Here is a 25,648-nt window from a genome sequence, read left to right as displayed (position 1 = left end):
ACATCCAAGAGCAAAGGAGAAGCCCCAGCAAGATATGGTAGGAGAGGTGAAATCGCCTTTAGAATCAAACCTGACACACGCCAGAGATGCTCAGAGGGCTCAAAAATACCTTGTCCATACCAGGACCCAAGACCCCACAGAGACTGAGACAGAACTGTGTTTGCTTATCTTCTGTGGAGGTACGGGTCAGCAGTGGACTGCTGGGGGCAGGAGCTCTGGGTGCAGTAGACCTGGGTATGGCATAAGCCCTCTTGGAGGAGGTTGCCATTAACCCACTATAGAGCTGCCAAAACTTACACAGGGCTGGGGAAACAGACTCTGGGAGGACACAAACAGAACCTTGTGTGCACCAAGACCCAGAAAAAAGGAGCAGTGACCCCATATCAGACTGACCCAGACTGGCCCATGTGTGCCCAGGAGTCTCTGGCGGAGGCCTGGGTCAGCGGTGGCCTGCTGCAGGGTTGAGGGCACTCAGTGCGGAAGTGCGTGCATGCGACCTTTTGAAGGAGGTCACCATTATTTTCATTACCTCCACCAGAGTTTGTCCTCAGGTCAACAACAGGGAGGGAACACAGCCCCACCCATCAACAGAAAATTGGATTAAAGATTTACTCAGCATGGGGCTGCCCATTTGAATAAGACCCAGTTTCCCCACCAGTCAGTCTCTCCCATCAGGAAGCTTCCATAAGCCTCTTATCCTTCTCCATCAGAGGGCAGACAGACTGAAAACCACAATCACAGAAAACTAACCAAACTGATCACATGGACCATTCAGTTCAGTTCAGTTCAGTCGCTCAGTCGGACTCAAAGTCCGACTCTTTGAGACCCCATGAATTGCAGCATGCCAGGCCTCCCTGTTCATCACCAACTCCCGGAGTTTACCCAAACTCATGCCCATCAAGTCGGTGATGCCATCCAGCCATCTCATCCTCTGTCGTCCCCTTCTCCTCCTGCCCCCAATCCCTCCCAGCATCAGGGTCTTTTCCAATGAGTCAACTCTTCACATGAGGTGGCCAAAGTACTGGAGTTTCAGGGTTCACCATCAGTCCTTCCAATGAACACCCAGGACTTAACTCCTTCAATGGACTGGTTGGATCTCCTTGCAGTCCAAGGGACTCTCAAGAGACTTCTCCAACACCATAGTTCAAAAGCATCAATTTTTTGGCATTCAGCTTTCTTCACAGTCCAACTGTCACATCCATACATGACCACTGGAAAAAACATAGCCTTGACCAGACGGACCTTTGTTGGCAATGTAATGTCTCTGCTTTTTAATATGCTATCTAGGTTGGTCATAACTTTCCTTCCAAGGGGTAAGCGTCTTTTAATTTCATGGCTGCAATCACCATCTGCAGTGATTTTGGAGCCCCAAAAAAGTAAAGTCTGACACTGTTTCCACTGTCTCCCCATCTATTTCCCATGAGGTGATGGGACCAGATGCCATGATCTTAATTTTCTGAATGTTAAGCTTTAAGGCAACTTTTTCACTCTCCTCTTTAACTTTCATCAAGAGGCTTTTTAGTTCCTCTTGACTTTCTGCCATAAGGGTGGTGTCATCTGCATATCTGAGGTTATTGATATTTCTCCCGGCAATCTTGATTCCAGCTTTTGCTTCTTGCAGCCCAGCGTTTCTCATGATGTACTCTGCATATAAGTTAAATAAGCAGGGTGACAATATACAGCCTTGACATACTCCTTTTCCTATTTGGAACCAGTCTGTTGTTTCATGTCCAGTTCTAACTGTTGCTTCCTGACCTGCATACAGGTTTCTCAAGAGGCAGGTCAGGTGGTCTGGTATTCCCATCTCCTTCAGAATTTTCTACAGTTTATTGTGATCCACACAGTCGAAGGCTTTGGTGTAGTCAATAAAGCAGAATAGCCTTGTCTAACTCAGTGAAACTATGACTATGCTGTGTAGGGTCACCCAAGACACACAGGTCATGGTGGAAAGTTCTGACAAAACGTGGTCCACTGGAGAAGGGAATGGCAAAGCAGTTCAGTATTATTGCCTTGACAATCCCATGAACAGTATGAAAAGGCAAAGAGACAGGACACTAAAAGATGAACTCCACAGGTCGGCAGGTGCCCAACATGCTACTGGAGATCAGTGGAGAAATAACTCCAGAAAGAATGAAGAGACAGAGCCAAAGCAAAAACAACACCCAGTTGTGGACATGACTGGTGATGGAAGTAAAGTCCAATGCTGTAAAGAGCAATATTGCATAGGAACCTGGAATGTTAGGTCCATGAATCAAGGCAAATTGGAAGTGGTCAAACAGGAGATGGCAAGAGTGAATATCGACATTTTAGGAATCAGTGAACTAAAATGGACTGGAATGGGTGAATTTCACTCGGATGACCATTATCTCTACTACTGTGGGCAAGAATTCCTTAGAAGAAATGAAGTAGCCATCATAGTCAACAAAAGAGTCTGAAATGCAGTACTTGGATGCAATCTTAAAAATGACAGAAAGATCTCTGTTCGCTTCCAAGGCAAACCATTCAGTATCACAGTAATCCAAGTCTATGCCCCAACCAATAATGCTGAAGAAGCTGAAGTTGAATGGTTCTATGAAGACCTAAAAGACCTTCTAGAACTAACACCCAAAGAAGATGTCCTTTTCATTAAAGGGGACTGGAATGCAAAAGTAGGAAGTCAGGAAGTATCTGGAGTAACAGGAAAATTTGGCTTTGGAATACAGAATTAAGCAAGGCAAAGGCTAACAAAGTTTTGCCAAGAAAATACACTGGTCATAGCAAACACCCTCTTCCAACAACACAAGAGAAGACTCTACACATGGACATCACCAGATAGTCAATACTAAAATCAGATTGATTATATTCTTTGCAGCCAAAGATGGAGAAGCTCTATACAGTCAGCAAAAAAAGACCAGGAGCTGACTGTGGCTCAGATCATGAACTCTTTATTGCCAAATTCAGATATAAATTAAAGAAAGTATGGAAAACCACTAGACCATTCAGATATGACCTAAATCAAATCCCTTGTGACTATACAGTGAAAGTGACAAATAGATTCAAGGTATTAGATCTGATAGACAAGAGTGCCTGAAGAACTATGGATGGAGGTTCGTGACATTGTACAGGAGGCAGTGATCAAGACCATCCCCAAGAAAAAGAAATGCAAAAAGGCAAAATGGTTGTCTGAGGAGGCCTTACAAATAGCTGTGAATAGAAGAGAAGTGAAAGGCAAAGGAGTGAAAAAGTTGGCTTAAAGCTAAACATTCAGAAAACTAAGATCATGGCATCTGGTCCTATCACTTCATGGGAAATAGATGGAGAAACAGTGGAAACAGTGTCAGACTTTATTTTTCAGGGCTCCAAAATCACTGCAGATGGTGATTGCAGCCATGAAATTAAGACACTTACTCCTTGGAAGGAAAGTTATGACCAACCTAGATAGCATATTAAAAAGCAGAGACATTACTTTGCCAACAAAGGTTTGTCTAGTCAAGGCTATGTTTTTTCCAGTAGACATGTATGGATGTGACAGTTGGACTGTGAAGAAAGTGGAGTGCCAAAAAATTGATGCTTTTGAACTGTGGTGTTGGAGAAGTCTCTTGAGGGTCCCTTGGACTGCAAGGAGATCCAACCAGTCCATCCTAAAGGAGATCAGTCCTGGGTGTTCATTGGAAGGACTGATGGTGAACCCTGAAACTCCAGTACTTTGGCCACCTCATGTGAAGAGTTGACTCATTGGAAAAGACCCTGATGCTGGGAGGGATTGGGGGCAGGAGGAGAAGGGGACGACAGAGGATGAGATGGCTGGATGGCATCACCGAGTCGATGGACATGAGTTTGAGTATACTCCGGGAGTTGGTGATGGACAGGGAGGCCCAGTGTGCTGCGATTCATGGGGTCTCAAAGAGTTGGACACGACTGAGTGACTGAACTGAACTGAAACTAGATAATTATAAATCATGTATTCAAATACCAGGACTACTACCTAGAATCACGATATTGGGCAAATATTTAATCTCCTGAAGCTTGAATTTCCTCATCTATTAAAATCAGGTCATATTACCTTACTAATCAGATATCCAATATAATTACAAATAGATATGCAATTAATGTTAGTTTCATTTCCGAGGTTGATAAACGTGCAGATAAACTTAGATTGATCTGCGGCTCTATTTATATCCAGTAATTAGGCTAAGTCAAGATTTAAAGTGGATATTTGTTCAGAGTATACTATAAGCTTACTAATATACACTAGAAATATAAAGTATTGAACCAAAAAATTCTGATTTTATTCAGGCATACAGCCTCACTTGAGTATATGAGCACCACGCTATCAGTAGAGATAGCAAAGATAATATAGTTGATTTGGATTTGAATTCAATTAAATAAATTTGCATTGACATTCTATGTGATCAGTGAAATAAACGGTTCTACTTTAGACAACAAAGATTTATCATACACTATTGATTAGAATATTGCAAAAATTCCACATTTTAGTGATGAATTTAAATCCCTATCTCAACTTCATCAGGAATGTCAGAACTATATGCATATAGACTAAGAGAGACGAAAGAGGCGTTTGCAGACTAGGAAGGTGAGCGGACAGGAAAGCAGGTAATGTGGGCAGAACCAGAGGGACAAACACTGAGAAATGGAATCACTAGGTAAGGATTTTATATATTTTAAATTTAAATACGTATCAACAGACTATCTTCCATAAAAGTTATGTTAATTTGTTTCCCATAAACAGATCATGAGAATACTAGTCACCATCAGTTTTCTTATATTTTACCATTCTATTAAGTGCAAAAAACTTTTGATCTTATTTTTTTCTCCCTTCTATGAAAAATTTCAAACACACTTAAGAGTTTTCTTAAAAACAGTAAACACCAATAGACACAGCCTTCAAAATCTGATCTACTTGTGTCATCTATCAATACAAGTATTCATTTTTTTTAAACTGTTTGCAAGCGAGTTACAGATACAACAGCGTACAACTAAAACTTTCACCTTTTAAAAATAAGCACAATCTCTTGCATTATCATTATACTATTCTTACATTTAAGAAAGGTAAAAGTAATTCCCTGATATAATCAAATATCCAGCTCAGATTCAAATATTCCCAATTCTCAAAACTTCCTTAGAGCTTTTAAAAGAGCAAACGAAACCTGGATTCAAACAAGGATCATACACTATGTTTTTGATATATCTATTTAGTCTCTTTTAATCTAGAATTTTTTTTATGGCACTGACTCTTTTAAAAGATGAAGACTGCTGTAGAAAGTCCCACCATCTGAGTTTGTCTGGTTGCTTCCTCAAGGTCTCATTTGACTTTCCCCTCTTATCTCTGTGACTTTCCTGGTGGCTCAGATGGTAAAGTGTCTACCTACAATGCGGGAGACCCGGGTTCAATCCCTGGGTTGGGAAAATCCCCTGGAGAAGGAAATGGCAACCCACTCCAGTATTTCTGCCTGGAAAATCCCATGGACAGAGGAGCCTGGTAGACCACAGTCCATGGGGTCACAAAGAGTAGGACACAACTGAGCAGCTTCACTTTCACTTTCTTATCTCCACACAGATCTCTCTCAACTGAATGATGATGCAGCTATATCCTAATAAAGATAAACCCATCGGAAGTCAAAAGCATCATATGTTGAAAACACATTTAACACATCTAACCTACTGAACATTAAGCTGAGCCTGTGGGCATGCATGCTCAGTTGCTTCAGACTTGTTCAACTCTTGACGACCCCATGGACTGTAGCCCAGCAGACGGCTCTGTCTATGGAATTTTCCAGGAAAGAATACTGGAATGGGTTGCCATTTCCTCCTCCAGGGGATCTTCCTGACCCAGGGATCGAACCCATATCTCCTGCATTGCAAGTGGATTCTTTTACCACTGAGCCACCTGGGAAGCCCTTTTACCCTGTTAGAAGGACTAAATTAAAAAAAAAAAAAGGAACACTGAATGTTGGCACCAATGGGAATGTAAAATTGTACAACCACAGTTGTGTGCTATCTGGGATTTTCTAATAAAGTTAAACTTCTACCCTATGAATCAGAAATTCTACTCCCAGAACAGGCAAAACTAACCTATAGTGATGGAAATGAGAAAGTGGCTGCGTGGGGTTAGGGTGGGGACTGACTGGTAAATAGCATGAGTGAACTTTCTTGGGTGAAGGATATGTTTTACATTTTCTTTTGGCTGCTGGTTATATGATTGTATACAATTGTTAAAATGCATCAAGCAGAACAGTTAAGTATTAAAATAACCTATAATTTTCAATAAAATATCAGACAAAAATAAACACATACTACATGCTTCTATTTGATCCCAAATAGAAACAAAACAGAACTATACTTTATAGGGAGGCATTCTCAACTGTAAAATGTGTAAAACAAGGCAAGATAAAAATTACCATAAAAGGTAAGGGTGGGCTCTCCCCAGCCTGCAGGGAGGTGGGCACGGGGTAGGCTGGGAGAAGGACAGGCAGCTAGGGGGTCTTGTAGGGTGACAACAATATTCTGCTTCTTGGCTTGGGGGGCAGATACACAAGTCTTCCCTTTTTAAAATTTACTAATGGATACACTTGCATCATGTACTTTATGTATACAACATTTCACAAATTAAAAGTTTAAAAAATGTTTTAACTTCATTGTAAACACATACACATACTCTCTCATACACAGGAAATAGTACTGAACAATTAATTTATTCAGCTATTGAACTTATGCACATGTTACAACTGGATGAATAAGATATATAATGCAGATAAATAAAATCCATACAACCCTCAAATTAAACATCCTCAGAGCTTGTTTAAAATGAGAAAACTAAGACTCAGAAGATAAAATGATTCACATAATTACTTTTCATGTGGCATTTCGGTATCTCAGTTAAATTCACATACTTTTAAAAGTATGCAGATGAGAAACAAATAACCAAAAATGTAAAAAGGAAGGAAAAATGTTCTTAATGACACAAACATTTGAAACATATATTCTATTCTATATCTTGCATAAGCCCTAAAATGTCATAAGGACTGGTTTTGTGGTAAATGAAATTTCTGGGCAGCCTGTTTGTATGCAAACAAGCATAGCTTTATTTTTTCTCCCCTTTTTAAAAAGAACAGATAAACCCAATGTAAAAAAAAAAACTATGTAAATGCAACATAATTATGTTTAAACCACAGAAGACAGGAAATTTAGAGTTACAGACTCCATGGTAAGTTTTAATTCTATCCTTGTGTATATGTTTTATAAAAGAGTCTTTCATTACATGATCACATAACACTGGACTATGTAACAATCAGTTCAGCAAATGTTTGTTTTATAATGTGTGGAAGGAAAATATTTTATAGGATAAATTGTAGGAAATTAGTATATTATTTAGCAAAATTGTTATGTAAAACTTCTTAGAATCTTGGGCATTTATGGAATATTAATATAAATATTTTCCTTGATTATCTTTTAAAAAACATGAAATTTAACCCTTTACATTGTAGGCTCAGTAGTAAAGAAGCTGCCTGCAATGCAGGAGCCGCAGGAGACAGATGTTTGATCCCTGGGTCTGGAAGATCCCTTGGAGGAGGGCATGGCAACTCACTCTAGTATTCTTGCCTGGAGAATCCCACGGACAGAGGAGCCTGGTGGGCTACAATCCATGGGGTCGCAAGAGTCAGATACGAATGAAGTGACTTAGCATGCATGTAGCCAGCACTTAAGAGTTGAAAGCTGATCTGTAGGTTTAAGGTTAGTTCTTAAGTAATGAAAAACTTGAGACATTAGAACTTTAGCATGTTTTGAATCATGTACGGCAGGAATTCTGTCTTAAAATTAACAGCAGAGACTAAAGTAAACCATGAGGACCTATAAGTTCCTAGTAAGTCTGGAAAACAGCCTTTATCATCACTATTGGCATTTGCCAGGGCTCCTGACAACTCATGGATCTGAAATTTGACTTTTTCAAAGGGAGAAAAAAGCATTTATCCTAATTTTTCTGTATTAATTCTATTTCAGGTTAACCAAATGATTAGCAATGAACTCTAAGATAAACCTGGAGATGCGGGTAAAAGTATTAGATTATAAAGGTAAAGAAAAATTTCTCAAGGCCTCTAAGCAAAAAGATAAACTCACAAAGAAAAACGAATTTGACTAATATCACAATTTTCACAAGAAAGGTATGAAGTAAGGCAACAATGAAGCAGACTTTTTTTTAATTCAAGAAAGAAAATGGGAACCAAGAATTTTATATCTAGCAAAGCTGAAATAAAGAGAAGAGCAAATATAACAGAATATGAATAATTATAAAATATTATGAGACCAAACATCAATAAGTGTATGTGGGTTTAGCTCAATTATTAAAAATACGTTTAATTTGGTGTACAAAGCAAGACCCATCTATAGACTACATAAGATAGCACACCTAAAAGAAAGTGGTTCGAGAAAGATGAAAAACAAAAGGTAGGCCAAGATATTTCTGGAAATGAAAAAAATATGAGAGCAGGGGTAAAGATTCTTATATCAAAGTAGAAATATCAAGCCAAAACTCATTAAACATGACAAAGAAGATCTCTTGAAGTATTAAAAGCTATAGCTCACAATGATTAGAACATTTATGCACCAAATAATATACAGCCTGCCTTTAAGAAGCAAAAGCTGTATCAGCTGTAAGACAACACAGGTAGAAGCACGCTAATAATGCCATCACATTCAGTATGAGACAGATCATGTGCACGATAAGTAAATAGTAGGGATAGAGGGCTTATGTAACATAATGAAACAGATCTTAAGAATATACATCAGATTCTACCCTCTATTGTATACTCTTAAGATCTGTTTCATTACGTACCTTCTGTTGACCTCTGGTGGCTCAGGTGGTAAAGAATCTGCCTGCAATGTGGGAGGCCTAGGTTTGATCCTTGGATCAGGAAGATCCCCTGGAGAAGGAAATGGCAACCCACTCCAGTATTCTTGCCTGGAGAATTCCATGGACAGAGGAGCCTGGCAGGCTACCATCCATGGTGTCCCAGAGAGTCGGACATGACTGAGCGACTAAAACTTCACTTCACTTCTAGCCTCTGTTGAAAGGGAATATATCTTCACCCAAAGCACCTATAGATGTTTTGTAAAAATTCATCTTAGAGTAAGTCATTAAGGAAACCCTAGTATTTTCCATAAAAAGTAGAAATAAAACACTCTGAGTAAACTGCAACATAATAAGAAATAGCTAAAATAAACAAAAAACAAAAAGCTTCATTTCTGTGGAATTAAAAAAAATTCCATCAAGCAACACATGGTCTAAAGGGAAAATACAAATTGAATTTAAAGAATTTCTTAAAAATAATGATAATGATATCACTATAGATCAGAATCTACAAGGGACATTTAAAGACGTGTCAAAGAAAAGTTCATAGCACAAACTACTTTTATTATTATAAAACAAGGGAATCCCCTGGTAGTCCAGTGGTTAGGGGTCCACACTTCCACCACAGGTGGCCTGGGTTCAATCCCTGGTCAGGGAATTAGGATTCCACAAACTGCACAGCACAGTCAAAAAAATAAAATAAAATATCTTCTAAGCTCAAAAAATTAGAAAAATTGTTACAAAATAAACTCTAAAAAGACAACATAAAGATAAAAGAAATTTATGAGGTAGAGAATAAAAGCACAGTATACCTGATTAATAAAATTTTTTTCAGAAAAAAATCAAAATAGGGAAACTATACCAGATAATTTGATCAGGGAAAAAACAGGAGAACGCTCACACACACAAACATAAATTGACAAGTGGGAAATAACCATTGGAAAAAAACAAAGTTTAAAAATCACAAGACATTGCTTTTCAGATCACTGTTTAAATACATTTGATAATGTAAATGAAATTGATCATTTTATGAGGAAATGCAGATTGCCAAAACTGACCCCATTCTAGTAAAAAGCATAAATGGATCAGATTTCATAGAAGAACTAGAGGAAACCAATAAAGAACTAATAAAACACATACAGATTGGGCCCACATGACTGTACAGTATACTTCTACCAAACCTTTATCCCATTGTTCAATAAATTATTCCAGAGCATTGAAATAAAAGAAAACTTTGTAATTTCTTTTTGAAGGAGGTATAATACTGATACCTAAATTTAATAAAGATAGTTTTTTTTTTTAAAAAAAGAAAGAAAGGAAAAGAAACAAACTACAGACCAAAATTAACTCAATATCATTATGGAAATACTAAGATTAGCAAACAGAATCCTACACCACATTAAGAAATCAGCACATCATGACCAAGTGAAACTTATTCCCAGAATGCAAGGTTGGTGCAGTGTTTAGAAACCCATGAGTATTATTCATGATGTTGATAGACATAAAGGGAAAAATCATACCGGATCAAATGGAGCATAATCTCCATAAACGCTTAAAAAGATATCTGACAAAATCTAATACCTATTTCGTTTTCTGTGAAAAGTCTTTTCAATACCTATATGTGACTTAAAAACCACTCTTCAAAAATAAAAATTAAGAGGTTTTGAAAAATATGATAAAATGTATATACCTTAGTCCTCAAGACATTATTTCACCTAATAAAATAGCACTAAAGGCATGGCCAGTAAAACCAGTAATCTCCATTACTAGTCAGCATCGTGGTAGGAAATCAGCTAATAAAATCAAACAAGAACTCAATCTAAAGAGTAAGAATTTATAAAGAAGACATAAAACTTCTTCAGGAATATCCTAGAGAAGAATTCAGCAATTTTTTAAAAATTAAGCCCTGGTAGCAAGTATATTAGTCTTTGTGGGTTATTTGGTCTTTGTTGCAACTACTCAACCCTTCCATTTGTAACATAAAAGTCACCAAAGACAATACATAAATGAATGAGTGTGAGTATGTTCCAATAAAACTTTATTTACAAAAACAGGATTTGGTCCATGTGCTACATATAGTAAGTCAACAACTGTGCTGCTATTGCTGTTCCTGCTAAGTCGCCTCAGTCGTGTCTGACTCTGTGCGACCCCATAGACGGCAGCCCGCCAGGCTCCTCCGTCCATGGGATTTTCCAGGCAAGAGTACTGGAGTGGGTTGCCATTGCCTTCTCCAACAACTGTGCTATAGAATCAATAATAAAGTGAACCTGATAAGAGAATTCTGTTAGGTAGCAGCATATAGAATTAACACACAAAATTCAATAGTTCTCATAGAGACAACCAATTGAAGAACATAATGGCAGTGAAAAAAAAATTATACCACCAATAAGGAAGATTAAATACTAGGGAATGAACTGAACAAAAAAAAGACAAAATCCACATACAACAGTCTTCAAATTCTAAAACATTAGACTTGAACAAATAAAATGTTTTTATAATTTCACCATGGTATATAGGATGTTAAGGGCATATGGGAACTCTCTATTCCATGCATTCTACATTCTTGCAACTTTTCTGTAAGTCTAGTGTTATTTCAAAATAAAAGTTTAGTTGATGGGAATGTAAATTTGTGCAGCCACTATGGAGAACGAATGAAAGTTCCCTTAAAAACTAACAACTGAGCTACCATATGATCCTACAATCCCACTCCTGGGCATGAAGTGAAGTGAAGTCGCTCAGTTGTGTCCGACTCTTTGAGATCCAGTGGACTGTAGCCTACCAGGCTCCTCTGTCCTTGGGATTCTCCAGGCACAAATACTGGAGCGGGTTGCCATTTCCTTCTCCAGGGGATCTTCCCGACCCAGGGGTCAAACCCAGGTCTCCAGCATTGCAGGCAGACGCTTTAACCTCTGAGCCACCAGGGAAGCCCTGGGCATACATTGAGACAAAACTATAATTCAACAAAATAAATGCACTCCAATGTTCATTGCAGTACTATTCACAACAGCCAAGACATGTAAGCAACCTAAACATCCACTGACAGAGGAGAGGATAAAGAAGATGTGGTACATATACACAATGGAATATTACTCAGCAATAAAAAGAATAAAATAATGTCATTTGCAGCAACATGGATGGACCTAGAGATTATCATACTAATTAAAGTAAGTCAGGCAGAGAAAGACAAATATTCTACGATATTACTTATATGTGGAATCTAAAAAAGAATGATATAAATGAACTTATATTTACAAAACAGAAACAAACTCACAGACATGAAAACAATGTCTTGGTTTCCAAAGGGAAAGGAGGGGGAGGAATAAATTAGGAATTGGGAGTAACATATACACACTACTACATATAAAATAGATAAACAACAAGGACCCACTGTATAGCACAGAGATCTATACTCAGTATTTTGTAATAACCTATATGGGAAAAGAATATGAAAAAGAATGTATATTTTTATATGAATCACTTTGCTATACACCTGAAACTAACACAACATTGTAAATCAACTATACTTCAATAAAATTTTTTTTTAATTTTCTAAAGGTAAGTAAAGAGCCTGAGGTATGGAAAAGAAATTTTAGATGTTTAAGTTTTTAGCTTCAATACTTTTTAGTCGTTTGAAATTTTATAGCACTTTATGAGAAAGTTACATTCCCCAAAACATAAGCGTTAACAGTTTTTTGCAATGTTGGTGTGATTTTTATATACTTGAAGGACAAATTACCTCCAGATGAATTCTGTACATATCAAATAGGCATTAACAAGTCAACAAAAAAAGAAAATCTAGCATGAATAAATCTACTTTTTCATGAGCCTAATACATCAGGATACCGGCTGTTCCATGTCAGGTCCTCAGGAAGGGCATAATTAATATGAAACTATTTATACTGAGTCTTTAAGTAGTCTGATGTACTGAAAAAAGTCAGTAGAGTTTTCTGAAATCGCTGGTGTCTTAAAAACAATTTTTGATTCAGTAGCTAAACTGTTATTTTTAACGTGTTTTGTATTCTTACTGAAAAATAGATATGGGAAGAGAACTGTGCATTCTATCACAGAGCTAATAAAACTCTGCTATGTGTATAGAAGTCCATCCTCATATACCACACCTAAGTTTTGGCCACAGCCACAGACATCTCAAAAAAACAACATAAAACTGCTAATCATTAAAACAAGTTCCTAACCTATGAATTATTTAAGACTTACACAAGGGAGAGGTATTTGTCATTTCCTTACCATTTAACTTGAAGCTTGAAGACTCAATAAATCCTACAAATCTAGCAATAATAGCCACGTCTGAAATATGACACCACATGTAATGCTGTTGGATCCTTACCAAACTCAAAACACTGTTTTCTAAAACAGACTGTGTGTGTTTCTAAAAATATCTGTAAGAAAACCATATCCACAAGTACAAGAGAGTTCATCAACCTCCTTGGTGCACAAGAAAGAACAGTTTAGTCTTTATCTTATGAGACTCTGTCACAGCACTGGACACTTTTGACCACATTCTCCCCTTAAACTCTCTCTTCCCTTTGTTTTTTTCAGTAACTTGTTCCCCTGGCTTCCCTCACAGCTGGGGCTGTTCCTTTGCTATTTCTATACAGGCACCTCTTCTCTGGTTCACTCATTCTCCTTAGAAGATCAGGTTGAATAGGATTCTGTTTTTGTCTTCTTTGCCCTTTTCTTTCCTCTTCCTCACAACCTCACCTGTATTCATCACTTAAGTTGCCAAATGTTCATAATACTACATGCCCAACCCACATTCTAGCCTAAGTTTTAGACATGAATGACTATCCAATTGACTAGTCATCATCACCACAAAACCTCAATGTGTACTGAATTCATCATTCATTTCGTGTACTTATAAATGTTCACTGAGTGCCTATGCTGAGCCTGGGACCGGGTTAGACAATGAACGTACCATGATGAACAAACTGGCTTTGTTTCTGCCCTAGTGAAGTTCATTCTGCCTTCACCATTCCTCCAGCTACCTTCCCTATATCAGTAAGTGGTACAGACATCCATCTCATCTATTCATAGTTATCCAAGTCAGAAACCTAACTATCACCCACGACTCCGCCCTCTTCTTTGCAACTCATGCTCAGCCATTCACCGGGTTTTATCTAGTCTCTTACTTTGTTCTTCTTTAATCTGTCACTTTTTTATTCTTTACTATTATATATTATATTCCATATGCTTAGTGTAAACCACCTTCACCTCTGGCCCACAATGGTTTCCTAAATAAGCATCTCTGTTTCAGGTTATGCCTAAAATCCTTTAGTAAATTTCAACCAACTTTAAAACAAAACCCAAGCTTAGCACAATACACAAAGGCCTGAATTATAATCACCTACTGACATATCTATGCCACACCCTCAAATTTCCTGATTGTAGCTGAGAGGACCCATTCAAGATCCTCTTATTCTTTATTTATAGCAAGTTAAATAACACGATTAATTTGATATAAGAGAAATGGACTCATCTATAGATAAGTACAGATACTAGACCCTCTGACTTTAATTTTGTATTTGTGTTATTATTGGTTTAAATTGCTATTAATTAAAGCTATGACTATGTGAATGATACTAGCCAACACTTACCCAGCACTATTATTAAGTACTTTACATACATTAATTCACTCAGTCATTACAACAATCCAATGAGACAGGTACCATGACTGTCTCCAAGTTATATACTTAGGAGCCAAGGCACCAAGTACTTTAATAATTCGCTGAAGGAAACATAGTAAGTGATGAGACTGGCATTCCAGGCAATGCCTCCAGAATCTATACTCTGAACCACTGTACACTATTCAGAAGAAAATGAGATTGTCCAAGGTACTAAACAAGAACTTTATTTTGTTTTAAAGATGATACATATTTATCATACAAATTGTGTAGAAAATATAAAAGTGAAGTGAAGTCGCTCAGTCGTGTCCGACTCTTTGCGACCCCATGGGCTGTAGCATACCAGGCTCCTCTGTCCATGGGATTTTCCAGGCAAGGGTACTGGAGTGGGCTGCCATTTCCTTCTCCAGAGGATCTTCCCAACCCAGGGATCGAACCAGAGTCTCCCACATTGCAGGCAGACACTTTACTGTCTGAGCCACCAGGGAAGCCTTAGAAAGTACAAAAGATCCCAAATACCACCATGCAGAAATAATAATCAATAAAATTATTCCAGGGCTTCCCTTGTGGCTCAGTGGTAAAGAATCTGCCCGCCAATGCAGGAGACACAGGTTTGATCCCTAGTCCAGGAAGATCCCACATGCCACAGGGCAACTAAGTCTGTGCATCACAACTACCGCACCTGAACTCTAGAGCCCTAGAGCCACAATTTCTGAGCCCACATTCTACAAATACTGAAGCCCACGCCCCCTTGAGACTGTGTGCTGCAACAAGGGAAGCCACCGCAAAGAGAGGCCTGCACACCGCAACAAGAGAGTAGCCCCTGCTCGCTGCGACTAAAAAAAAAACCCAAGCAGCAACAAATACCCAGCACAGCCATAAATAAAATTATTTTTAAAAAATTATTTCAGCTATCTCTTTATGCCTACAGCTGATAAAAGGATGTATGGATAGGTAAGAGAGAGAGAGAAATGGATGGATGGATGGATGGATGGATGGATGGATGGATAGATGAATAAGCACATGGATAGATAAAATTTCTGTTTTAAAAACTATCTGTTGATTTATTTATGTGCAAGACAGAATTTGCACACCTACTCACCCACTCTTCTCTTTTTTTCAGTTGTATTATTATATTACTGTTATCAATATCTATAAAATATAGATGATTCCCCTAAAGATAATTCCACCACTGTTTTGATTGATCACTGGGTATTTTAGTCAGTACCCTCCAGCTTATTCAAGGGAATAATCTGGCTCTGCAAGTCCGATTTGGTCACCTTGCAGTTATTTATAAGCACATTTTACCCTCTCATCACTCGTGCACACCAATTCTAAGAGATGACACTCTTCTAAGACTTCTCAGCATTCCTTCTAACACTCTCAAACAAAATCTTTCAGCCTTGAGGATCACTTACATCATACTTTCGGGCTCCACCGCACAAGCACCAACTGCTTTTGTGACATTGACAAGTAAAGCTTGGTTTATCCCAACGAGGAGGTTCACAAGTGGCTGGATGCCACCACATTTCCGGATGATGATTCTGTTCTCGTGTTCTTGGCAGCATTCTCCCAACGCACCAACCACATTCACAAGCACTTCCTCGGGCTGGTCAGTTAAAAGTCCCACCAGGGTTTCAATGGCTTTGTACTCCCGAAATCTGAGTTCATCACAAGCAAAAGAGGGTAGGAAGGGAAGGAAAGAGGTGAACAATGTTATTTCTGATATAAAGTTAGCTGATAGCAATCTCAGTGATAATATTAATAGCTAAAATGTACTAAATGCCAACTATATGCTCATTCAATCATTATAACAATTCTGTGATATGGACACTATTATTACGCCCATTTTCAAAAGGCTAATCTGAAGCTTGGTAAACAGTGAAACCTGCATCCACACCCATTGTCTGTGCTCCTAAGTACCACACTGTACAGCTTCTGAGACAGCTATAACTTCTTTCAAATCTGAGCATCGACAATCCCAGGGCCCTAGGGGTTTTCTCTCACATTTCAGGAATTATCTTACATGAACAAAGCAAAATAAATCATCACTGTGTTAAACAGAACATGTAAATTTCTTGTCAAAGAAAATCATCACCCTGAGATAGGAAAAAGCTTGCCTAGAACATCCATCATAGAGTGTGTAAACTCTAAAAATATATAAAAAGATAAATTCAAAGATTAAAATCAATCAAATGATCATAAGTTTACAAATACTTTAAAATTCAGTCAAAGCATACTTGAAAATGACTACACTTGAAGATTAATTGGTTAGTTGGTCTTTAGCTGACTCATCTTGTTTATCTTTAGAGAAAGAATAAAACCAGTTCCTTGTCTAAAGATTCTGTGGGAAATTCCTTCTTTCACCTTGAATGGTCTCTACAGGAATTATCAGGGGTGCTTCTCATTTAAATGGCTGCCCACATGCAAAACAGCCCACGGAACAGGGAGATTACATCAGCCCCTTCCTCCAATTAACGCATGAAAATCATTTCCGGGTGGTGGGGTGAGAAGCAGACACTTTCAATTCTAAGAATCCCTTATTTCTACCAATTTAGTCCAGAATGTGCAGCTTTCAAAATTATAGGGGTAGCATTAGAATCAACTCTTTACTAAAACAGCATTAAAATGGAAGGATGTGTTTTGATGGCCACAGCTTGATACAGAACACTGAATGCCTTCTTACTTGGTCACATTCTCTTTGCTGATGGAACATTTCCATATGGCCCCTGTGACAGCGGCCAACCGTTCTTTGTTGTCAGTGTTGTTGAGGAGGGAGGCCAGGGGTTTAAGTCCTCCATGCAGCCTAACCAGGTCGCGGGTGTCCTCGTCTTCCGCACACTACACAAAAAGCCAAGTCAGACGCTGTCATGGTCAAGGTTTTTCAAGCTTTCAGGGACTGCTAAAGAGGCTGCCAATCTAGTTGCCACGAAACTACTTTTCAGAGTGTCATTTTCTGAAGGAGCCTTCAAGTAAGACGTAATTCTAGTCTATACTGGCCACTATCTGACAGCGTCTCTCTTCCTTGACGTGGTTTTGGCAATATTAACAGTGGCTATATGCTGGGCTAACCTCCTAAGCCAGTTCTGGGGTAATCTGGGCTTCTACCAAGACAGAGGCAAGGTCAGTGAGGAACCTAGGAAACCACATGCATGGCTGGAGAATTTCTGCAGTGATGTAACCCACAGCCTTGGGAAAACAGTAGAGAAGATAGACGAGAGAAGGGAGTTCAGTCAGATCTTTAATAAACCCCCAAAGTGACGAATTTCCCCAACAGAGCCCAGAACAGTGGGTTGTATGGACAGCAACCGCATTTTATTCACATGTTTATCCATATGTTTATGTTATCCTTTGAAATAACACTAAGACTGACTGCATAGATGTTTCCAACTCATGACCCTTCCCAGTTTATAAAGCCAAAAGATGACAAATGTAGCAGAGGTTTGATATTGTTCTAAGCGTACAGTTGGTCTCTAAGGTCGTGGGCTGCATGTCATGTAACATATGTGCCATGTACAGCCCACGGAAGGACTTGAAGGGCATTATGCTAAATAAAGTAAGTCAGAGAAAGATAAATACTGTATGCTGTTGCTCATATGTGGAATCTAAAAAATACAACAAATGTGACTATAACATAAAAGAAACAGACTCACAGATCTAGAGAAGAGACTAGTGGTTACAGTGGGGGAGAGGGGCATCATGGAGGTGAGTGGCAGGGGGACAAGGTACTGTGTATGAGATAGGATTAAGGATGCACTGTACCACATGGGGAATACAGCCAATATGCTGTAATAACTGTGCATGCTAGTCACTTAAGTCATGTCTGACTCTTTGCGACCCTATAGACTGCAGCCCGCCAGGCTCCTCTGTCCGTGGGATTTCCCAGGCAAGAATACTGGAGTGGGCCGCCATGCCCTCCTTGAGAGGCTCTTCCTGAACAAGTGATCACACTTGCGTCTCTTACGTCTCCTGCACTTGCAGGTGGGTTCTTCATCACTAGCGCCACCTGGGAAGCCCTGTGATAACTGTATATGGAAAGTAACCCTTAAAATTATATAAAAACTAAAAATACAAAAGTTTATGATATATCCCTGATATGTGTGAGCTGTTTCCTCTCACAAGTCAGACGTTGAGGGCCTCACCCCGCTATGTCAGAATGTGATGAAGGTAGTTACGGTTATATGAGATCACGGAGGTGGGCTCGAGTCCAGAATGCCAAGGGTCCTTATAAGAAGAGGACTTCAGGCCACAGAGAAAGACATGTGAAGACAGAGGGAGGAGGGCAGGGGAAAGTGAAGATGTCCGTCCGCAAGCCAAGGAGAGATTGCCCAGAAGGAAACAACCCTGCTGATACCTCCCCTGAGACTTCCAGCTTCCAAGACTATGAAGAAACTTCCTTTCTTGTCATTGAGCCACCCACTGCGCGTGGAAACCCACTCCAGCATCTTTGCCTGGAGAATTCCCATGGACAGAGGAGCCTGGTGGGCTACAGTCCATGTGGTCACAAAGAGTCGGACACGACTGAGCCACTTCACTTTCACTCGTGTACAGTTATGGCAGCTCCAAGAAACTAACACAACCCTTCGCTGATATGAACCCTCCTCTGACTCCATCTTTCTGGCTCACTCTCTCACTTTGCACATTTAAAATGTGTTCTTCTAGGAAATCTGCTCTGATTAGGCAGAAACCGGTGCTGCTTATAGCCAGCCAGAGACGAATCTGTTAAGGCCAGCTCTCCATCTCCTTTACCATTCTAATCTGGTGTTTACTATGGAACTTGTAACCCACAAAGAGTTAATGAAGATTTTTTTAAAAAGCAAATAAATAAAAAGATAAAATTAATAAAAAGATAAAACAGGAATACACACAGTCATTCATCTATCACATCTTGGTGGGAGAAGTATTTCCCAAAACTACTGTGTTTGAATAGGACATATGAAAGGTAACACAGAGCCACCATGTACATATCTGGCTTTTTTACACAAAGCACATTGTAACAGAATAGTAGTTCTCAGACCTACGTGTGCATCAAAATCCCTAGGGGTTCTTACAAAGAATGCAGATTCCTGAGTGCCACCCCCAGACAACGGGAGCTCATGAAACAGCACCTTAAACTCCACGCAGGAGCGCCCACTGTACCTGGTAGATGGCCATGGCACAATGCTCCTGCAGCTGCTCATTCTCACTGTTCAGGTTCTTTACCAGATTTTCAATTATCCTTTCAGCTTTGATTGCAGCTCGGTAGTTTTCCTAGGAAAAGAAACTTTAATAGTTATACAATGCATAAATATGCATAAACGCAAGTGTCTATTCACATTTGTTAATAACACCACCACACACACTTTCTTAATAAACACCATAGTCTGAGCTTAACATATTGATATAACAGTAAGAGAATTCAGTCAACATTTTAAAAAATATATCATCCAGGTATCAATATAATTGGGCTTCCCTGGTGACTCAGTCAGTAAAGAATCTGCCTGCAATGCAGGAGACCTAGGTCCGATCACTGGGTCGGGAAGATCCCCTAGAGCAAGAAATGGCAACTCGCTCCAGTAGTTTTGCCTGGAGAATTCCATCGACATAGGAGCCTCGTGGGCCACAGTCTATGGGGTCACAAAGAACTGGACATGACTGAGCGACTAACACCAATGTAATTAATTTTCTATCTGATTAGAAAATCTCTTGCTTTTCTAAAAGAATGGTGACTTCTTAAAAAAAAATTCCTTAGCAGCTATGATAACTTCCTAAATTATTTTTACACTAAAGGAAGTCAAGGTAAATTAGAGCACAGTGAACAGAGCTGGCCTGTGTACCTCTGAGGCACATTCCTGCAACGTCCCCACCACCGGGATGAGCATGTCTTCATGAGAAGTCTTCAGGAGCCGAGCCAGCAAAGGGATGCCTCCTGCTTTACGAATGGCTTCTTTGTTCGCATAGCTCTTGCTGCAGCTCCACAGTGCCAGCGCCCCGCAGCGGGCCACCTCCACGTCTCGGGTCTCATACAGGCTGGACTGAGCAGGTTCTGCAGAATGCTTCCCACAGTCAAGCAGAGCGACCTACGAGGGCAGATCAATACAACACAGATGGGGATCTTTAAACCATTCACAATAGCCAGGACCTGGCAGCAACCTAACTGTCCACCAACAGAGGAATGGATAAAGAAGATGTGGTACATCTATACGATGGAATACGACTCAGCCATAACAAAGAATGAAATTGGGTCATTCGTAGAGACTTGGATGGACTGAGAGACTGTCATACAGAGTGAATGAAGTCAGAAAGAGAAAGACAAATATCATACCTATATTTACACATATATGTGGGTCTTTGTGTTAGAAAAATGGCATAGATGATCTTAATTGCAAAGCAGAAACAGAGACACAGATGTAGAGAACAAATGTATGGATACCAAGGGGAAAGGGTTGGTGGAATGAATTGGGAGACTGGGACTGATATATATATATATGTGTGTGTGTGTGTGTATATATATTTGCTAAGTCACTTCAGTCGTGTCCGACTCTGTGCGACCCCATAGATAGCAGCCCACCAGGCTCCAGGCAAGAATACTGCAATGGGTTGCCATTTCCTTCTCCAAAGGAAATACACACACACACACACACACACACACACACACACACACACACTATTGATCCTGTGTACATAAAATAGATAATTAATGAGAACCTAATGTGTAGCACAGAAAACTCTCTACTCAGTGCTCTATGGTGACCTAGATGTGAAGGAAATCCAAAAAAAAGGGATATGTGTATATAGATAGCTGATTTTCTTTGCTGTACAGTAGAAACTAACACAACCTTGAAAAGCATCTATACTCCAATAAAAATTAAGTTAAAAAAATAAAATACTATTTGAAACAAAGAAAAAGACAACCCATCTTGCAATCACCTCAGGGTTGCTACTAAGCTCACCTCCCTCAAAAATAAGAATCCTTTAAGAAATTAATTTCCAGCAGTCAAAGGAACAAACAGAACCTTCAAAACAACATCCTCCAGATTTGGGAGCTTTTACATTTCCTTCCCACATGGAATTTAATCCCCCCAAGATAGCATTTTCTTAATATGGCTCTAACATCTAATGAGGAAGATTTGCAAACCACATCCTGATTCCTGGTATCTCAGAAAGCAGGCTCCCTAGAGCCGTGAGAACTTTACAGAGAGAACTGAAAAGTTCTCTGGCCTGTACATGCTTAAAACCAATGAGGCCTTTCTGGAGGACACAGCCATCACCCTGCACTTTCGAAACCAACTAGACCAAATGCACAGCTGTCAGGACCCTCTCTCCTCTCTGCAGTAACCAATCACTGAAGCCCTCAAGGGAGAGGCAAGGTACATGCACACAGCGGGGTGTCAGGCTGCCCATAAAGGACAGGGTGCGAAGCCAGCCACCCCAAACTGTCTTTATCCCCTGCATGTCTCCTCCATTCCTCTCTCACAAGAGACCAAATTCCATGGATACTGCCCACTTAATCTTGACTGCCATTTGGAAGGGAGCAGCAGACAATTCCTAATTCCACTGATTCCTAATTCCAAGATCATAGAGAGAGGACAGGGCCTTTAATTAGTGCTCATTCATGGTCTAATTGGACTTCTCAGGTGGCTCAGTGGTAAAGAATCTGACTACCAATGCAGGAGATGCACGAGTCTCGGACGTGATCCCTGGCTCAGGAAGGTCCCCTAGAGAAGGAAATGGCAACTGATTCCAGTATTCTTGGAGGGAAAATCCCATGAACAGAGGAGCCTGACAGGCTACACAGTCCATGGGGTGGCAAAAAGTCAACTGAGCACATACACATACACACACACCTGGTCCAAACAGTGTGGTCCAAGGACAAGAGTGGAGACTATGTAGTGGCTTTCAGGTAACTTCTGGGCACAGGACAGCAGGGTGATGGGTTTGATCACAGGGAGAACCTTCTAAAAGGACCTGCCCATTGGTTACTCCCTCCTTAACTGTACCACGTCCAGTCTCCATAGCCCACTGGATAAGACTATGCAATGATCCCCATGGTCCTCCACCTTCAACTCTCACTGCTCAGCCCGACTCATCCTGGGTCTGGCCACATTACACCACCTACTTTCCAAACACGCAGTGTTGTTTTCTACCTTCAGGCTTTACCAGCACAGCTCCATCTTTAAATGCTTTTCCCTGATGTATCTGTCTAACACATACCTGTCCACCTTTCAAGATGCATGTGACATCTCCTCTCTTCAGTCTCTCTTTTTTAAATTTATTTTAAAATTTTTCTACCTTTATTAAATAAGTAATTTAAATGTTAAAAATTTTTATTGAAGTATAGTTGATGTACTATGTTATATTATTTTCAGTTGTACAATATTCAATATTTCTATATACTCCATTTAAAGCTATATATTTAAAATTAAAATGGATGTCATTATTTTGATTAGGTGACTGCAACTGTCCAAACTCCAGTCTACAATACACATTGCATAAGATGCCCATAAAAACATTTTAGTGTTGTATCATTCTTATGAAGTAGTTTCAGTGGACAGTCACACCAGCCTATCACATGAATTCATTATTTAAGCAGAATAATGATAATCACAGTAATAATTCCCTTTCTCCCCAACATTTTATTATGAAAATTTTCAAATATTCATGAAGGCTGGAATATTCATGTGACGATACCCACACATCCATCCCCTAGGTTCTATAATTAACATTCTTCCACATCTGTTTCGTTACATAGCTATCTATTCATCCATCTATCCAGCCACAAGTCCATCTTATTTTTGAGGCAAATAACTCTAAGCTTCAGTGCTCTACAGATTACCAGTGAATACACAGCATCTCTTTCAGGAAATTTCTGAACATGTTTCACCATGTACATATTCACATGGAATCTGCATTAATTCAATAGATATTTCTTAACTATTAATGTGTGTGGGGTCCTGGGTAAGGTGCTGAGGATGACACTGAGATTAGTAAGACATGTCTCTCGTCTTTAAGAAATTTAAAGTAGGAAAGTGGTGATGTCATCCAGGGTGATAAATGCTGTGGGAGGGACTCAAGATGCAATGAGGATGAAAATGCACTTCCATACTGCACGTTATAAATATCCCTCCTGCTGGGGCAGGGACCCTGAGCCAGCTTCTTTCTTCCAGTGACAGTTACTGAAATAATCATGTTTTCTGATTATATACGTAATATAACAAACTGGCCAATGTAGAACAGTAGGGAGGAAATTTGGTAGTCATTTCAGAGAAAACCTCTTAGGAACAATTTTATGTATTTCAAGTGATTTTTCTATACTTGTTAGCTAAGGTCTTTAAAAATTGGGATCACGGGTATCATTAGTTTTTAATCCTGTGATGATTTTATATAATAGTAAACATACATTTGGGGCTTCCCTGGTGGCTCAGATGGTAAAGAATCTGCCTGCAATGCAGGAGACCCAGGTTCAATTCCTGGGTTGGGAAGATTCCCTGGAGAAGGAAATGGCAACCCACTCCCATATTCTTGCCTGGGAAATTCCTCTGTTTGAGGAGTCTGGCGGGCTACAGTCCATGGGGTCACAAAGAGTTGGACAGGACTGAATGACCAACACTTTCACTTTCACACATACATTTATTCCTTGTTACTAAATAAACTTCTAAAATACAATACTGACCGCTGACAATGGATACTTGTTATGGATGTGTCACTTATTGTTGTACTAATCTCATCCTGTAAAACATGTTGTTTCCAGTTGTCACTTCTGAAGTAACACTTACAGTTGTCACTTCTATAAGTAGGATGAGCGTCTGCCACTCTGTCTCTGTGGGTACAATTATCTCTATCTCCTCATAGGATGTGGGTCTCCAGGTGGTGTCCCACTGCAGAGGGCTTCATCCATTGTCACCCTCTTTTTTTTCAAACTGCTTATTTAATATTGGACTCTAGTCGATGAGCAATGTTGTGGCAGTCTCAGACTGAGTGAAGTCAGTCACCACCTTCTCGCTGACACTGCCCCCCCAACATGAATGCATCCCCAACTGTGTGATAGGTGAAAATGACATCTATTTTAAAAAATTCATTATTTCTTTGAGAAATTAGGTTGAACATGTTTGTTTGGCTGCTTGCCAATGTACATACACAAAAATAATTTTCAAGGGCATGTTACACATGAAAAAGATTCCCAGAACACAACCAGGGGTTACTGAGTGTCCAGGAGGAGCAGGGAAGGACAGGGGATGCCCGCCCCCATGAGTGGCACCTACTCACCAGCTTGGTGATGCCTCCATGGCGTCTCACCACCCGCCGGGCCCTCTTAAACTTGGCAACATTCGCAATTGTCTCAGCTGCCAAGCATTTCAGACTCTTATGTGGAGAATCAAGTATGTTAACCATAACTGGTAAGCCCCCAAGGTCAACAATATTACGTCTGATTTGAGGATTATGACTGATTTCCTTCAGGATTTTTAATGAACCAATCTAAATGAGAAGAAAAAGTTACACATGAATGGGTGCTTAATGCAGAACCAGTGCTATATTTTTTAAAAATTCAAAGTCTACCTAAAATCCTTCCCCAATTAAGTTTTTTAAGGGAACTGTTCCTATTCCCAGGTGTTATACACATCCTCCAATTCCCCGCATTTTCCTGCAGTTAAATAAACAAACATTCATCATTTAAGAAGCATAAGGTAATGGAAAGGAGCCAAAAAGACAAGGGAGAAAAACAGAGAGTCAACAAGGGTAGCTAATTGTAATAGAAATGAGTTATCAGTAAAAAATAAAGACAAAATAAAATAAAATAAAGACCAGCAACATGCAACAGGAAGGGCAGATGCCCAGCACTGAGAAGAGAAGCACGTGAAGAGACGCAGAAGCACGTGTGTATCAAGGCTCCTCATCCACTGTGATCAAGACACTCACCTTACATTTGACTTCATCTGTCTCAAGTAAATTTATTAAAACTTCAAGGCCTCCAACATCCCTGATCGCCAACTGGCAGGTCTCTTGTGCTAAGTTAAAATCCTTCATTGAACACAATGCAATCACGGTAGCCGTCTGATTTCCTCCCTGCAAAGACCCAAGGCCACAGAAAGGTTAAATAAGATCATGCTCCCACAGAAATTTACTAAACATTGATGAATCCACGAACTGGGAAGTGCGTGTCTCCATACACAGCATGTTTAGTTTT

The 25,648-nt window shown here is 39.6% G+C and overlaps 1 protein-coding gene across 1 annotated transcript in view; it reads right to left on the bottom strand.

Moving 5' to 3' along the window:
- ODAD2 (outer dynein arm docking complex subunit 2) overlaps positions 1-25,648 on the bottom strand; it is a 146,545-nt gene that overhangs the window by 63,779 nt on the left and 57,118 nt on the right. Inside the window, exons 10-15 of the mRNA XM_061125741.1 lie at positions 25,381-25,527; positions 24,730-24,939; positions 20,301-20,543; positions 19,624-19,734; positions 17,171-17,325; positions 15,903-16,145 (exon numbers count right to left, since the gene is read on the bottom strand). Coding sequence (XP_060981724.1) covers positions 15,903-16,145; positions 17,171-17,325; positions 19,624-19,734; positions 20,301-20,543; positions 24,730-24,939; positions 25,381-25,527 — 1,109 coding nt within the window. The remainder of the gene's footprint in view (positions 1-15,902; positions 16,146-17,170; positions 17,326-19,623; positions 19,735-20,300; positions 20,544-24,729; positions 24,940-25,380; positions 25,528-25,648) is intronic.

This window comes from Dama dama, chromosome 23 (genome assembly GCF_033118175.1).
Source record: "Dama dama isolate Ldn47 chromosome 23, ASM3311817v1, whole genome shotgun sequence".
Lineage (NCBI taxonomy): Eukaryota > Metazoa > Chordata > Mammalia > Artiodactyla > Cervidae > Dama > Dama dama.
This window is presented reverse-complemented; position numbering and strand designations above follow the sequence as displayed.